The sequence below is a fragment of the Salvia hispanica genome, chromosome 6, assembly GCF_023119035.1.
Source record: "Salvia hispanica cultivar TCC Black 2014 chromosome 6, UniMelb_Shisp_WGS_1.0, whole genome shotgun sequence".
Taxonomy (NCBI): domain Eukaryota; kingdom Viridiplantae; phylum Streptophyta; class Magnoliopsida; order Lamiales; family Lamiaceae; genus Salvia; species Salvia hispanica.
The window spans coordinates 42,029,675-42,045,238 of NC_062970.1; the positions used below are offsets into that span (position 1 = coordinate 42,029,675).

At 37.8% G+C, this 15,564-nt stretch overlaps 4 protein-coding genes across 6 annotated transcripts; 2 read left to right on the forward strand and 2 right to left on the reverse strand.

Annotated features, from left to right (window-relative positions):
• The first annotated feature begins 106 nt into the window (after nt 1-106).
• On the forward strand, nt 107-1,888 carry LOC125194254 (probable calcium-binding protein CML22). The gene is made up of 5 exons (XM_048092374.1): nt 107-268; nt 749-982; nt 1,054-1,256; nt 1,336-1,510; nt 1,621-1,888. Exons 1-5 carry the CDS (start codon nt 253-255, stop codon nt 1,725-1,727), a joined length of 735 nt encoding a protein of 244 aa, XP_047948331.1. The 5' UTR covers nt 107-252; the 3' UTR covers nt 1,728-1,888.
• A 73-nt stretch (nt 1,889-1,961) lies between these two features.
• Nucleotides 1,962-6,378, reverse strand: LOC125194252. Of its 2 annotated transcripts, none has more exons than XM_048092373.1 (3): nt 6,168-6,378; nt 5,722-5,890; nt 1,962-4,805 (listed from the first exon to the last, which is right to left on the reverse strand). In XM_048092373.1, the coding sequence occupies exons 1-3, from the start codon at nt 6,279-6,281 to the stop codon at nt 2,113-2,115; spliced, it is 2,976 nt and encodes a 991-aa protein (XP_047948330.1). In that variant the 5' UTR covers nt 6,282-6,378; the 3' UTR covers nt 1,962-2,112. The 2 variants fall into 2 exon arrangements, with proteins under 2 accessions (XP_047948330.1, XP_047948329.1); XM_048092372.1 differs by having other exon boundaries at nt 1,962-4,814; nt 6,168-6,377.
• A 624-nt stretch (nt 6,379-7,002) lies between these two features.
• LOC125191954 (ribonucleases P/MRP protein subunit POP1) lies at nt 7,003-12,947 on the forward strand. Of its 2 annotated transcripts, none has more exons than XM_048089394.1 (13): nt 7,003-7,130; nt 7,944-8,456; nt 8,705-8,801; nt 9,000-9,107; nt 9,186-9,410; nt 9,709-9,824; nt 9,908-10,384; nt 10,770-10,878; nt 10,981-11,570; nt 11,667-11,831; nt 11,973-12,235; nt 12,341-12,422; nt 12,626-12,947. In XM_048089394.1, exons 2-11 carry the CDS (start codon nt 8,017-8,019, stop codon nt 12,169-12,171), a joined length of 2,526 nt encoding a protein of 841 aa, XP_047945351.1. In that variant the 5' UTR covers nt 7,003-7,130; nt 7,944-8,016; the 3' UTR covers nt 12,172-12,235; nt 12,341-12,422; nt 12,626-12,947. The 2 variants fall into 2 exon arrangements, with proteins under 2 accessions (XP_047945351.1, XP_047945350.1); XM_048089393.1 differs by having other exon boundaries at nt 7,005-7,144.
• Nucleotides 12,948-14,663: 1,716 nt separating this feature from the next.
• LOC125196586 (ethylene-responsive transcription factor ERF062-like) lies at nt 14,664-15,564 on the reverse strand. The gene has a single exon (XM_048095169.1). The coding sequence runs from the start codon at nt 15,557-15,559 to the stop codon at nt 14,768-14,770; it is 792 nt and encodes a 263-aa protein (XP_047951126.1). The 5' UTR covers nt 15,560-15,564; the 3' UTR covers nt 14,664-14,767.

Sequence of the window (15,564 nt, forward strand, 5' to 3'; positions counted from 1 at the left end):
AAGTGGAATTCAATAAAACCATGATTACATTTCCACTTGAGAAAAAAAAATGGAAAAGAAAAAGAAGAGAATTTCAGATATTCTAATTCGAAAACCATTATTCCATAGACAAACTCCACATTTCTACTTTACTTTTCTTATACCCAATTCCATTCTTTAACATTCTTTTCTGCTTACATATAAAATATCTGCTTATGCCATTTGCTCTCTACTTTTGTGTATACTTTCTCAGGTATTTTTACTCTCAAAGCCATGAAAGATCCACAAGGTAAAGCCCTATGCATTTTTTTTTTCATTTTTGGTTTTTATCTTTTCATCATATGGGAAATTCAGTGATATTTAATTTCTGTTATTTGAAGCTCAAGGATGCAAGAATATTTTGCCTCTTTCTAGTGAAATTATTCACAGATTTTTGTGTGAATTGGTATTATTTGAATTGCTATAAGTAGATTAGCAAACAATGTTTCTTGGTATTCATTTGAACCCTTTAGCTAATCACATATTGTAAAATTGGTTGAGAAGTGGTCATAAATTATCTGTGTAGACATGACTATTTATAAAATAAAGATTTCATTTTTAAGTATGAATATCAACAGTTTTAACTAACATGTCAAGAAATTAAAAGGAATGCCCTTAGCAAATTCAAAGATGAAAGTTATTTGAACCTTGTTTTGATGATCAACTGAAGAAGCTTTTTATTTGTGATGCAACGTTGTTGTTGTTGACACAAGTCTTTGTATCGTGTAAGGTGCATATCAATCACCCTTTAAGTCGTTATACGGCAAGTTGCAAGACATACTCTGCTGTTCTACGTTGCCAAACAACTATAAGAGACTAGACGCGACCCTTGAGAGGAAAATGGTGGAGATGAAGAGGAACCCTTCGAGGAATAACAATTTCAAATCATTCGACAGCATAATCATGAAATTCCCTCAGTTCAGAGAGGGGCTGAAAGAGATCAGGAACATATTCGAGCAGTATGGTGAGTTCTCAACTCCTATTGAGATCGTACTCGTGTTCTTGATGATGAGTCTTTTATTGCCTTTACCACAGATGAAGACGTGAATGGTACTATTGACAATGAAGAGCTGAAGAAATGCTTGCACGCGTTCGAGTTCAGCATTAGTGATGAGGAAATTGGTGATCTTGTCGCTTACTGTGACATAGACGACAAGGAAGGGATACAATTGAAGGAGTTTATAGTTGTTGTATTTCTCATTTATCTCCTCATGGATGCTCCGGCTTCACCTAACATGGTATAAGCATTGTCTTCTTCTTAGCTGACACGGGATTTGTTATCAGGTTATGATTCTCCGTTATATGAACTTGCTGCAGAAACTGAAGATGTGTTCACCTCAAATTGAAACAACCTTGAATGCGATAATTGAGGTGTTCTTATTTCTTGACAAGAACGGTGTTGGGAAGCTGAAGAAGAAGGATGTCGTCAAGGCACTAAACGAGGCTTCTCCCAAGGAGAAATCTCCTTCACACATCACACACAACCGTTTTAGTTATGAACCCTCCATTTTCTTCGATAATTTCAATATTTTGCGTAGTTCATGGTTTATTACTAGCTAGAGGTGTGCTCGGCTTTTAACAGTGGCATTGTTGCTTATGCAGAAGAAATGGACTGGGATAAGAACGGGAAGGTTAGCTTCAAGGAATTCCTGTTCTCGTTTATCAGTTGGGTCGGGTTTGAGTGTGACGATGAAGATCATGAAGAGTAGCTTCTATATGACTGAAGCAGGAGACCTGCTTGCAACAAGGTTAAGAGTCATGTAGATCTGATAACTGCTACAAAGTGTACATGCTGATTCATATAAATATTTGTATGTTCATTTGTTTGTATGATATTATGTCCCTACAGTCTTCCTTGATTGATTTTGGATCTCTTGCTGTAATGTTTCACTCCCCCAACCAGCAAAGCCAACTAAATAAATAATTAAAAATAAAACTAGAAATTTTAAAAATCAACCCCAAAAATTATATATATCCTCAAGATTGAATTTATAATACACTGAATACAACCGATGAAGATTCCATAAGATTATGGCTTCAAAAATACATGGCACATTTCCAATCATGCTAAAAGGCTGAAAGCATCATTCTTCTTCAAGTTAGAGACTGTAATTTCTTCTCATGAAGCTTAGCACGTCGTAGGGCATCCAAGGCCTCAGCTTGCTTGCCAGAGCGTTTTAACTTCACCGCCTTCACTTTCTCGGCCTTGATCTGTTCCACCAGCTGAGCTCTCTCTGTATCAGCATCCGCCTCGATCTTGGCCGGCTCTGGTCGTTCTATAGCCTTGGATTTGGATTGTCCATCATTTAACCCGATTGACTGCAATGCAGACAGGAGCTGAGGATCGAGAAAATCCTCGATGCTTACATCATCTGCTGGCCCAGCGGAATCATGAGCGTCCGACACCTGCAGCTGCGATTCTATCGCTTTTGCCAGTTCAAACTCGGCATCAGCTTCTGCTGTTTTACCTTCCCTTCTCAGCTTGAGCGCTTGACGCTTGTGGCCAAGCGATTTCTGCTGCAGTTTGAACTTTTCACGGCTTGACAACGGTTTAGAAACTGAACTGGGACTGGCCTCCTTGTCCACAGACGAGACGTTGGATGCTGAACTGTCACTGGATTTGGTTGTCGTAGTCTGAGGTGTTTCCTCCACGCCCTTCTCCAAGAGCTTTGCCTGCCGAAGCTCCTCCTTAGCTTCTGCTAATTTCCCATCTCTCTTGAAGGCAACCGCCTTCCTCTTGTGCGCAAGGATCTCTTGTTGGAGGGAACTCGAATATGGTTGAGAAACAGTTGATTGAGAAGCATGCAATTCTTGTGGCTTCTCAATCTCCTGCGGTATTCCATCTGGTTTCTCTAGTCTAATCTCAACTTTAGCTTGCTTTTCTGAATCTTCATGAACAGATGCGATTCCCTTGTTTTTGGGGGGAGAATCGTCTATTTTGATTGGTTCTTCAAATTCTTTCAACTGTGCCTCCAGCAATCTGGCCTTGTTCAGCACTTCCTCCTCCTCCTCGACCTCTCCCTGGCGTCTCAGCGCAAGAGCTTTTCTTTTCAACGTTAACAATTCCCTTTGAATTTCACTCTTACTTTTCTTAGGCATCTTCGCTCCAAAATCAGTGGTAGATTGGGTGATAGAGGGCCCACCTATATGCTTCTGGGACTGGTTATGTTCTTTTAAAGTTGATGCTATATCTGCATTATCCTCATCTTCCCAGCCCAAGTTCTTCAAAAGTGACAGATACGAAGGATCGTGCAAATCTTGATCCGTCACTTCTTCATCTCCATTATCCGTAGTCTCATCTATGCTGTAACTCTGCTTGTTGCCAATACTTGGCTGTCTTGCAGTGGGAGCTTCTTTCATAGCTTCAAGCTGCTCCTCAAGAACCTTCGCCTTTTTCAATTCTTCATCCGACTCATCCGATCTACCTTCCCGTTTGAGTGCTAGAGCCTTCTTTTTCAGGGCAATAAGCTCTTTCTGAATCATTAGTTTACTCTTTGGAGCCGACTTAGGGCCAGCGTCATTCACACTCGCCCTGCTGGAAAATGAAGATTCTTCCACAGATTCCAATATTACACCTTTTTGAGGTATAGCAGAACCCTGATTGATCAAATCTTCGGAATTTTCGAGCTCCTTTTCAAGTAGTTTAGCTTTTCTAAGAAGTGCCAATGCATCTGTTGTGTTGCCTGCTTTTTTCTGATTTAGAGCTTCTCTCTTTAAAGACTGAATCTCCGTTATTAATGAATCCTTCTTGGAAAATGCAACCTCGTTGCCATGGTCATCAAAATCTGCAGACTCGTCGTCTTCCCAACCTAACGATATCAAGGCAGAAGACATCTCCGGATCATTCATGTCTTCATCTGTTATGTCGAAATTACCATCCACAGCAATATCATCAGCCATTCCAATCAACTGATTGAAATCCAAATTCATGTTAGATTTATATGTCCCCGAAAAATCAGCACGCTCGTCAGCATCCATACTGCGTATTAGTGATGAAAGTTCATCATCAGAATCATCAGACCCACCCAGAAGCTCCTCTTCCTCTATTTTCCTCTCAAGAATTTTAGCTCTCTTAAGTTCTTCCTTGGCCTCAACAACATTCCCAGCTCGTTTAAGTTCCAGAGCCCTTTTCTTATGAGCAACAACCTTAGATTTATCAGCACTGACAGTTTTCTTCTCTTTATTAGGTTTCTGAGAGACTTCCTTGAGAAGCGAAAACAGCTCACCCTCCACAGACATGGTTGCTGGCTTTTTTTCTGCATCGTTGAGATCTAGATCCGACCATCCCAGTTCCTTGAGTTCGGCAGAAACATCGTCTGTTCCTTTACTCTTTTGAGACGGGATTTTGTTTTTCAGACCAGAGGTTTTAGCTTCATCTTTGTTCTGTTGAATATCATCTATGTTGCTTGACGAAAAAGCCTTTTTACTACTTTTTCTCAAAGCTAACTCCAATGCTGTAGCTTGCCTTTCAAGCTCTTTCCCTTTTTTAAAAGCTTTTAATGCTTCTTCGGGTTTTCCTTCAGCTTTCAAAGTTCTGTGCTTCTGTTTTTCAAGTAGAGCTTGCTGGCGTAAATCTTCTGGGGTGACAGATCCTGACTCTGTCAACGTGAAAGTAGACTTATCGAGAGAGAGATTTCTAACTACATCTGTACCTTCAACCTGACTAGCTACTTCGGAAATATTTGAACATGATGCGCTGCCTCTTTGTGAAGAGGAATGCCCATTCTCGTTACTGAGAATCTGATTCAAAATCTCTTCATCTTTCTTTGAAGCATGCTTCGAACCACCTGCAATAGCTAATTCAGAATTTCAGATAACCACATTCCTCTTTCATCTGCCACAGATAATATAGCAACAGCAAGCATGCTAACGTGCAGCGCCAAAAAATAGATTTTCATACCAAATGGTTCAATATCATAACGAAAATATTTTCATATGATGTAGAATTGAATGTTTAAAAGGTAATTTAGAGACAGGAAGCTGTGACCCTTCTGAAACAAATTGTTCTCTGTGCAGTGACACAAGGCAGTTCATATGTATTCAATCAAAAAATCGAATATGGTTCTCTGTACTGCACTTATCCAAGTTTGAAGCATTATAGAAATCTAATCCAGCAGCATGAACATATAACTCAAAAAAGGGATTTAAGTAGTTCATCACAAATTAATCAAATATTGCCAAATGTGACCTACTTTTATAGTATACTAGTTAACATAGCATAACAGGAAACCGTAAAAGCTAACAAGTTATCCAGAGAGAATGTTAGTATTATGTTAAGCTTTCAAAACTAGAGTAAGTTTACACAAGACAACAATGACAGTCATAGCAAAACAAGTTAACAAAACACTTAATATGAGGAAGAATCGCCTGTAAAATAAATAACATAAGACGTAAAAGCTGACAGGCTAGCCAGAGAGCAACGTTAACCTTTTCAAACTAGAGCAAGTCTACAAAAGGCAACAATGGAGGTTATCAGAACATCTAATATGAGCATGAACCACTTGTAAATAAATAACGGGAGACGGAAAAGCTAGCAGGTTAGCCAGAGAGCAATGTTAAGCTTTCAAAACTAGAGCAAGTTTACTAAAGAAAACAATGGGGGTTATTGCAAAATAAATCAGCATAAAACTTAATACGAGGATGAACCACTTCTACATGAAAATAAAAGAAGAGAATGAACAAAATAGAGATATCTTTGAATACCTCTAGAAGATTTATTTTTATGTCCATATCTCAATTCAAACCGTGCAGCCTCTTCTAGCTTTTTGCACGGTTCACAGATACGGACCGGTGAGTCGCCTTGACCACGCAATACCATCCTTTGCTGGGTACAGCTGCCGCAAAATATGCCTCCACACCTGCGGCAATGGTGCTGGAAATCCATCCAGCCCAAGACATCAAAATATTCAATTCAAATTCATCGCGATCAACGGCAAAAAGATCACAACTTAAACGAAACCCATCAAAAAATACGCAATTAAGTGTAAAGGGTATGAATCGAAACAGGAAAATTTCACTTATCAAAATCATGACCGAACTCAAGAACCAATAAATTTGACGAAAGGGGTTTTCATCAATGAAGCACTAAAATCAAGATCTGAAATCAAATGGATTGATCAGTGGAGAAAGAGGTAGGCAAATTGACGGACCTTGCGATTGATGAAAGTGAACTGTGAGGAACATCCCTGGCAATTTGAGGCGTCGACCACCCAAGCATTCCCCCTCAGTGATGGCTTCGGCGGCAGCCCAATTTTCTCCAACATCTTTTCTTTCTCTTGTTGATTTCAACCTGCTTTAGTTTTTAAATTGAGCTGATGCAGTGATCGAAATCAATAGGATTGAATTGAATCAAACGAGGTGAAGAATGAGGGGTCTTTGTCAATAGTCAAGAGTCTGAAGCATACTCATACGACGTCGTGTCTCAGTTTGTGTCCTTTTCAAAGAGAAAAATTTAGATTATCAGATTTAACTTTAAGTAACCTTCTCCCCAAATATATTCAGAATACAAAATTTAATAACATTATGCATTAAAGAAATTTGTGTAATCATTAGAAATATAAATAAATTAATAACATTATGCTTTTGAAAAACATTTTGATACGGAAATAAAAAATAAAGTCTTGAACAACAATATCTTATATCAAAGAAAAAATCAAGATCAACTCAATTCTTATTATATATACATCATTTAATCATTTAAATATAAATACATTTAAAAATTATAAAGCTTGAAATTAGATACAAATAATTATATTTATTTACGATAAATAATTTCAATATCGGAATACTACTAAAGAACAATAAAAACATTGAATAAATTAATATATCTACTTGCACAAAGTCAACAAATTTAAAATCCAAATTAAAATTTATAACACCATATTAAAGCCCAAACTAGTTAAAAGCCCAAACATGTAAATGAACAATTTAAAAACCAAACTAATTACATTCCTAAATTGAATTGTATAGACATATAAAAACCCAAACTGATTAAAGTGGCGCCTCCATATCCTTCTCCGGCGAAACCTGCCTTACCGCTGCATCACCGCCATACCTCGTTGCATTGCCGCTCGACGGCTCTCCTTCTGCTCTGCGTCTCCGGCCTCGCTGTGGTGAGTTTCAGCAGGTATTGATATTCTTCAATTCAAGTATTTGATCTTATTGTTTTTGATTGAATTTGAATTGATTCTGTTTCTCTTCTAGATTGAGTTTCTACTCGTTTTTATAGGTATTTATAGAGATTTAAAAATTTGTTTGGAAACCCATTATTTCTCCATTATATACAGTAGACAGTTATCTTGTCCAATAGTTTCTGCAGTGTTTCTTCACAATCACCACAGCTATTGTCTAACCAATGAATGAAAATATCGAACTCTACTTTTGATATATCTATGTTTTGGCTTTAAAATAATTTTTTGCAATATGCTTCAAATACAATAACCAAACTTTTTTAAAGAATTTATGATGTTTCCCTCCAAAACTTAACTCAGTGGTATTTCTGAAAATAGTCCAAAAACTCTCTCTTTGTATTACTATTATAGATAGATAGATTATAGATTATAGATTATAGATATGGATATGTATTATGCAATCATTATTACAACATGCAGAAAAAAAGGAAGCTAGTAGTATTACTTTTTACTGGTCATGTGATTTAATTTGTACTATGTAAATGGACAATGGCTGATGTAAGTTTTCCAGATTCTCTTGTTTCGAAGGTGTCAATTCTATGGTCAGTTTGGAATACTAAGTCGTGATACTTATCACGGTGATAGTTAGAATGAACTTGTGTTAAAAAGTAGTAGTTCTATATGTTTTGTTGAATCGTGCATCTATTTACGTTTTAGTTTCTGAGAAAATTGGATACCTCAAGGCATTATCTACATTTCAAATTTAATATTTTCCTTATCTCTTTTGTTTCACAGACGAAGAGCTTGCTTGTGATAGCTGACTGCAGCTCTCAGTACACAAATTGTTTAATTATTTAGCACTGTGGGTATGGTAATAAATAGCAATAAAGCTGGAGTGCCAGCAGCACCTCCGCACGAACTTCATGTGTGGAAATTTGCAGAGTCTAGAGCTCCTGAGATTGAGGGACTGCATTCTATTATTGCTGGTCGTATGGATAACAATTTCAAATCACAAAGGAACAAGAGGAGGAGAACTACTGGACATGATAATCGAGTTGCAAGAAAGAAGTTCAGGAAGAGAAGTATAGATGGATTAGGACATGCAGGCAAAATTGATTCTATGGGGAATGATGAAAAGAAAGTTTCCCGTCGTGTTCGGAGGAGTATTGAACTTAAGAAGAACCTTCCAACCGGTTATGTTACTTCAGGGGATGGGACCAAGAGACTGAGAACGCACGTATGGCATGCTAAGCGGTTCAAAATGGAAAAACTTTGGGGATTTTATATTCCCCTTGGCCTTCATGGGAGGTAGTTGTCTTCTTAAACTTTTGTGGTAAAAAAGGTGGCTGTTTATTTGTTTCTGAAAAGCATCTTTCCTTAAATGAATTTTTTGGCCAAGTCAGAACATGACTATGTAATCTATAGGTTTGTTTTCTTGATTGTAAAGATGAGCAATTAAAGTTAGTAAATATGCTTTCGATGTCTATTATGGTCAATAATAAATCAATCTTTCATTTTGCAAGCACGATAACTTTACTTCAAATTATGTGATGCAGAGGAAGAGGTTCAAGGGCTCTGTTGAAAAAATTAAAAAATGGAGTGCTTGTGCATGATGCGAGTTACTATGGTGCAATCCAGTTAGAGGGTCCACAGGTAGGCATCTTTAATTTGTGAACATTTGCTGAATATCTTAATTCACTTTTTTCGTATCCTCCACTTCATTCGTTTCCACCTTATGCTTGTGGATTTACCAGCATGTTTTGGATGATAACAAAATATGTGATGGTAGACCACTTTGGTGTGCTTGTGTGTATATTTAGAATGACCTAACCTCCTTGTGTGTGTTTCCAGAAAACGCTGATATCAGTTCTAAGTTCTGTGCTAGTGCCTTCTCCATCAGCTTGTTGTGAAGAAACTTTGCATGATATTCTTGTGGGCAATATCTTTGGAACTGCTATGGTGAAGTAACAATCCTCTACGTTTCCTGAATTTGGATATTAACCTATTGGTAGTGTTCTAATAATTATGGTTATGCAGCTTCATGATTCTGGAAAACCTAGTTTGCCTACTATTGCTCCTGTGACCTACATGTGGCGACCTATGCAGCAGATTTCTACCAACATAGATGAGCTTCGCAGAGAAATTTCCTGTGAAGGTCCTACTATTGATAACACCACCTCTATCCGCCAACTCTGGTTGTGGATACATGCTGCCTCTTTTAAAGAAGCATATGATTCTTTGAGTTCAGCATGTGAAACGAATGTAGGTTACGTAACTTCAAATATTTTGTGCATGACATTTATGCAGCTCTCTTTTTCGGGTTGTGGGCTTGATAGGATGCATGAGTAGTGTGCTTAGATTTGAAATTTCTATAAATATATCCAGCTATTTTGTTATTAAATTTGTTCTGGGCTTGTATCTCTCTTTCACATGACTACCTAAAAATCAAATTCATGTATCTGGGGAAGGATTCAGTGGTTCACATTGATTTACTACTATAGCTTACTTAATTTCTGAGCATATTTTTTATGCGTTTGCAAATTATGAGTTTTTTATCCAGACAGATGGGACTTGTTCAGCTCAATGCGTTTCTCGAGAAGGACAGCTTGCAAAAGTGGAATTGATAGGTACAAAGGTATTTCAGTTGCTGCACAAGACATTGCAACCTGTTAAGCTGTGAGTGCATCGGAGTAATAATTGTTCTCTATCTATATGGATATGTATTCCAACTGATGATTTTCTGTTGTTTGGCTTCTCAGTAATTCGGAGAACCCTTGGCCTGTGAAGAAATGTTCAGCTCATGAACATGATGATGCTGTGGAATCTGAAAATACGTCCATGTTTGAGAAAGGACATCAGATGTCTTCTTCTGCAGTTCTTTCCATGGTTACGAAGGACCCTCGTAATCTGACTAAGACTGGGGGTGTGGCTGTTCCTGATGGAAAGAACCTTGGCTTATTAGGTAATGAACACCAGAGTAAACAGCAAACATCAGCGCCTAACCATGAAGCTGAATTTGAACACGAGTATGGTGATTTATGGGACGCTAGCAAAGAGCTAGACCCTCCAGTGGAAGAAAGTGTTTTATGTGCTGGCGAGCATCACCAGCGGAAGGAGTTCTTTTGCCTCGGCCAAAAAGGTTCTGGGTCTCAAAACAAAACTATTGATAAAAATTACACCAGATCGTGTCCTGTTTTGCTTTTGAAAAATGGGATTTTTGAAGATTCTGTTACAAGGTATATCTTCTCATTGATGATTTTCGTGGTGTTTCATGTTTTCCATACAACTTTTTCTTCTATAAAGTTTGGCCTAATCAATAATTATGATATTTCAAATGTTCATGGGCCTCATAAGTTTCTGCAAAACACATTGCACTGTTCACATGCTCTAATGAAAGTCTTTCAATTCTATTTATGACAACTCCTAACTGTTTGCTAACAATAGATAGAGCTGTTTTCAACTTTGACATTTGCTATGATAATCAGAGTTGGCCATTTTTGTTGGTTATATATGCAAGCTCAACCAACCTAGTTTATTTATGTTCTCCAAATAGATCTTTCCGGCAGATGATTCAGGTATTCTTATAACTAAGCAAGTGTTTGCTTTTACAAATTTCTTCAGGTGCTCTCTTATTCTACCTCTAAGTTGGGTAAAAGCATTTTGGAATACTTTTGTATCGAATGGTGCTCATGCTATAGGCTTAAGAGAGAAGCACTGGGTTGCGGGTGAAGTAAGTTATACTTTTGATGATTCTACACCAAGAGATTTTGTATGATGATTAGAGTAAAGAGATTTATGTGATGATGTGATGATGTCGTTTGTCTTTCTGCAGATTGGATTGCCATACTTCCCCTTGGACTTTCCCGACTGCAACGCATATTCGGATTTTATGGAAATGGAGGCAGCCACAGTCAACCAAAAAGCTATGCTTGTTCCTCCTTCTAAGAGGCCACTGGAAGTTCCTATACCACCTCCATGGGACTGTGTGGTCTACAATTTTGGGGAGAAATTGACTGAAGCTAGAAAAATTCAAGCAGATATATGTAGAACTCAAGATGAAAAAATTGATGACATGGAGACAAACTCTGGCTCTGAAAAATCAAAGGATAATGTTTCTGATTGTCAGGCTACTCCGTTTGAGGGTATTGTAGCAAGGACTTCATGCATGCTGAATGATTTCCTAGATAATATCAGTGGCAATCGTTTGTTATTCCCTAGTATAGATGGTGCTGAGAATTGCTTGCATAAATTCATGAGGAACAAAGATTTTCTCAAACAAGACATTGTTATGTCTGAAATGAAGTCCAGAAAACCACCTTGCTTTGTTCGAGTACTTCTGCGTGCTTTTAAGGAAGGCGTTTTTGAACAGGGAGCAGTGGTTTGTGCACCCCTTGCTACTGACATACATTTATGGACTGCTAGGTACTCCTTGAGTTATATGATAGAGTCGTCTGTCAATCAGTTAAGTGTAATTAATCCATTATGTTTAATCTATGCAATTGTTTTGAAATGATGCAGCTCAGAAACAAACGACGAACCACTTCAAATAACTCAATCTTCAGTTATGTCATACTTCATGCAGTCACCTTCTGGTAAATGGGAACTTCAGATACCTGAGGATCAAGCTCTCTCATCCCATAGATTGCCCATTGGCTTTGTTACTACTGGTTTTGTTCGAGGAAGGCAAGTTTGCAACATGTTCTGATTGAAAGCCATGCTCTGATTGTAGGAGTATAAAATGTCATGTTTTATAGGGTGTTTCTTCACGAAATTCCTTCAATTTTCTTATGACTGAGTGTCTTTTCCTCTCTCTTGAGTATGCAGCAAGAAGGCCACAGCAGGGGCTCTTTGCGAAGCGAGCGTACTTTCCAGGCTTCGGCAGGAACAATGGAGAGATGTACCTGTAAGGCGGAGAAGGAAGGAGATCTATGTTCTGGTTAGAAATATGAGATCCACAGCCTATAGACTTGCGTGTGCTACCGTTGTTCTTGAGCAACAGGAACGAGACACCAATTTCATGTGACCTATTGTCTACAATTACACACGTCTCACTGTCCGAGTTACATGGTTTGTGAAAACACTTTTAGGTACGGATCAAGTACTGCCATCTGATAATATTTTGCTGCATTCTTACGGTTGGTTAGTTTATTTTAGGAAGAGACTGACGGTGTCCATTTAATTACGTTTCACAGTTAGTCTGTAGGAAGCTTCGGTAAATGGAATGAACCTTTCAATGCTCGTCTGTGGATTAGGAGGATGTTATCTACATTCAAGGTGAACTTTCTACGCAAATATGTATACATCATGCTTTGTTATGATAAGTTAGTCAGGATACACGAGAACGTAACTGGAGATTTACATTGTTGTAAGATGGCACTATTTATTTTATGTGTTATGATTAATATAGTAGTAGTATTTCATTGTCTACTGCCAGAAAAATTGCAACATCATGAGATTTTATTTTCCAAATTTTACAGGCAATCAAGGATCAGTTTAATTGTTTCTCCGCACAATATTCAACTTGTTCCCCATTCTTGCTGGATTTTCGAGCTTCGTTAAGGGTTTTTCCAGACTCCAGTCGTTCTTCGTCTTTGGGGCCACCAACGCCCGAGATGAGCTGTGTTTGCATCTCATAAGAGGTGATATAACTGTAGTTGATTTTATTCATTATATTTTTTATTTCTAAATTATGTTATTAGGCTTGGCAATGTATAATATTGGATGGAATTCGTGTAACTTTTTGTGTAAGGATTGTAATTTAGAATTAATTAGGAAAAATATAGGCGACATGTTACAGCAGCAACCGTGTTTATTTATGATTAATTGCATAAGTCAACAAATACTATCTAGATTTTTGCCACAGCAGCTGATTTTATCTCAAACATCAGTTTATGACGATAACATATCTATTAAAATGCTTTGTCCAATACAGAACTGGTAAGACTTGGATTATGTTGTTAAGAATAGAACCTAACTTGTGAGGGAAGAAGTGTATTTAGTATATTTAAGCAGTTATCTCCTAACTGCACTTATATGACTAGTATTATGTAGTATAATTACTAATATATTCTATAATACGGTTGAACAAGTTAGATTTCTTCCTATGCACATAAATGACTCACTTACATATACACTAATAAATGTTTAATACCATCATGTAAATGCTTAATTTGTATTTCCTGTTCACGATTTAAAGACCTATTTTGTCACGATGCAGATTTAAGAAATTGTTTGACTGAGTAACTATGTGCGGTTCATTTACTAAAAATTTTTAAAAAGAATAAGTAATCAGGTACTTTAAATGCCAAAATGAATCATTTTTTTTTTGGATGGGGAAATATTTATTATAATTAAAAACTCGAGAGGCCCAAAAAATATTCATTTGACAAAAGCATGATTTCGGGATGATAATGACAAGAAGTATTTTATCTTGACTTTTTATTTCTTCCCCACATATTCTTCTTTTTGTATATGATTCAATTTATGTTTTAAGTCATACAATAATTTTATTCCTTTGATGATGAAAAAGTATGGGACCCTAAAACGAATAAAAGAGGCTTTGGTTCTGCAATGGGTCAGCATCAAAGATAAGAAACATAATTTAGAAAAAAGTAGTATTATGTGCTTTCATATAAGTTTAATCACACTAATAAGTTGACTTTATGCATATGAGCACAACAGTATCTTTTCCGCATAGTCAAATCCAAATATTTAACTACTATCTTCCATAATAATAATGTATTGTCATAACACTAATATTTTTTTTTTGTTACAGATGTGTAAATTAGGTTCACCACTAGATGCGCACTATGCGTAATATTGAATGGCCAGAAACCATCCGTGCGCCACAGTGTGCATTTTCGTGCTAACACTATTGTAATAGTCGATTTAATGTAAATAAATTAATAAAATCGACTGCAATGGAGGTTTCTAAAAACTCTAACAAATAGGTAGGTTATTATATATAAGGTTGAAAAACCAAAATTTGTTTCTATGCCTAAAGTGGAAAACTTGCAAATGAAAAATATAGAGTACTAATTTTAGACATGATCATGATCACTATGATCACTTCTAAGTAATTTATTCTTCTATGTTTTTCATCAAGAAACTGTGTTAAAAAAAAGAGACTCATTGCGAACGCCCGCTTACAATGCGTGAGGATCTGACCTGAGGAGAGGAGGTGGCGGTAGGGAGACGATGCAGGATGCGCACACAATTTTTGTTAAAAAAAATAAAATCTACAAAAGTATTAAGATTTTTTTTATTGAAAACAAGGTTGTGTATGTCAAAGTGTAAGAAATTAGAGATTCTCCACAGATTATTGGTTTTACACTTATACTAATGCAAACAAACATTTCTTCTATATATATGTTTTTCATCAAGAAATTATGTTAAAAAAAAAACTCTTTTTCCAGAAAACAAGGTTGTGTATGTCAAAGTATAAGAAATTAGAGATTCTCCACAGATTATTGGTTATACTAATGCAAACAAACATGGAAAAAAAAACAGAAAAAATTACTCAACATCATCAAGAAATTATCAATAACATTGCATAGAGAATCCCTTATACATCCCCAAAAAAAACACAAAAAAATAAAAATAAAAACTTTATACTAATCTCATAAATCTGAGACTAACAAAGCATCCCAAATCATATCCATATCCAAAGAAGGCACTCTGCTCAATTGATGAACCGCATCACCTTCTCCACCCCCAATCCCAATCGCTTCCACGACGCTGCTGCTGCTCTTCTCCACCTCAGCCACCTCCTTCCCAATCACCTCCTCCGACGAAGACGACGACCCTCCCGCCTCCTTCTTCGCCTGCGCCACCGCCTTCAGCTTCGCCTCCAGCAGCGCCACCGTGCTGCCGCACAGCGAGTTCGCCCTGATCTTGTGCTTCATGTGCGGGAAGTTGAGGTGCGCGTAGTCCCCCCTCAGCAGGTACGCCGCCGTGTCGTACGCGAACGCCGCCTCCTCCGCCGTGTCGAACGTCCCCAGCCACACCCTCGTCCGGTTCCGCGGCAGCCGTATCTCCGCCACCCACTTCCCCCAGTGCCGCTGCCTCACCCCCCTGAACAGCTTCCCCGCCCCCGCCGCCCGCTTCATCGGCTGCGTCTTCATCTTCAGCCACGTCTGCCGGCTTTGGTGATCACCTTCCGCCGCGGGGAAGTAAGGGTTTTCCTGAAAAGACAAATCTACCCCCGCTGCCCCAGGCGATGGAGCGTGCGCGAACAGGGGCAGATTCGGAAATTCGGAGCCTCCTCCGCCAAGATGGGAATAATTTGGGGTTTCATTGTGGTTGTATGTTGGAAGAAAAGAATGTGCATGAAGCTTTCTCACAATACTCTCTTTAGAAAACTCAGATAATTGAATATTCAAAGGCTCCATCTTTGGAAATTTCTTAGCCATGTGAG

Excerpts from the sequence above, each read along its gene's own strand:
- LOC125196586 (XM_048095169.1), bottom strand. The coding sequence starts at position 15,559 with ATGGCTAAGAAATTTCCAAAGATGGAGCCTTTGAATATTCAATTATCT.
- LOC125191954 (XM_048089394.1), top strand. The coding sequence starts at position 8,017 with ATGGTAATAAATAGCAATAAAGCTGGAGTGCCAGCAGCACCTCCGCAC. Across the intron at positions 9,825-9,907 it reads ACATTGCAACCTGTTAAGCT|TAATTCGGAGAACCCTTGGC; the intron begins GTGAGTGCATCG and ends TTGGCTTCTCAG. Across the intron at positions 11,832-11,972 it reads ACTGGTTTTGTTCGAGGAAG|CAAGAAGGCCACAGCAGGGG; the intron begins GCAAGTTTGCAA and ends TTGAGTATGCAG.
- LOC125194254 (XM_048092374.1), top strand. Across the intron at positions 1,257-1,335 it reads CTCCGGCTTCACCTAACATG|AAACTGAAGATGTGTTCACC; the intron begins GTATAAGCATTG and ends AACTTGCTGCAG. Across the intron at positions 1,511-1,620 it reads CATCACACACAACCGTTTTA|AAGAAATGGACTGGGATAAG; the intron begins GTTATGAACCCT and ends TTGCTTATGCAG.
- LOC125194252 (XM_048092372.1), bottom strand. The coding sequence starts at position 6,281 with ATGTTGGAGAAAATTGGGCTGCCGCCGAAGCCATCACTGAGGGGGAAT. Across the intron at positions 5,891-6,167 it reads TCACTTTCATCAATCGCAAG|CACCATTGCCGCAGGTGTGG; the intron begins GTCCGTCAATTT and ends ATGGATTTCCAG. Across the intron at positions 4,815-5,721 it reads TAAAAATAAATCTTCTAGAG|CTATTGCAGGTGGTTCGAAG; the intron begins GTATTCAAAGAT and ends ATTCTGAATTAG.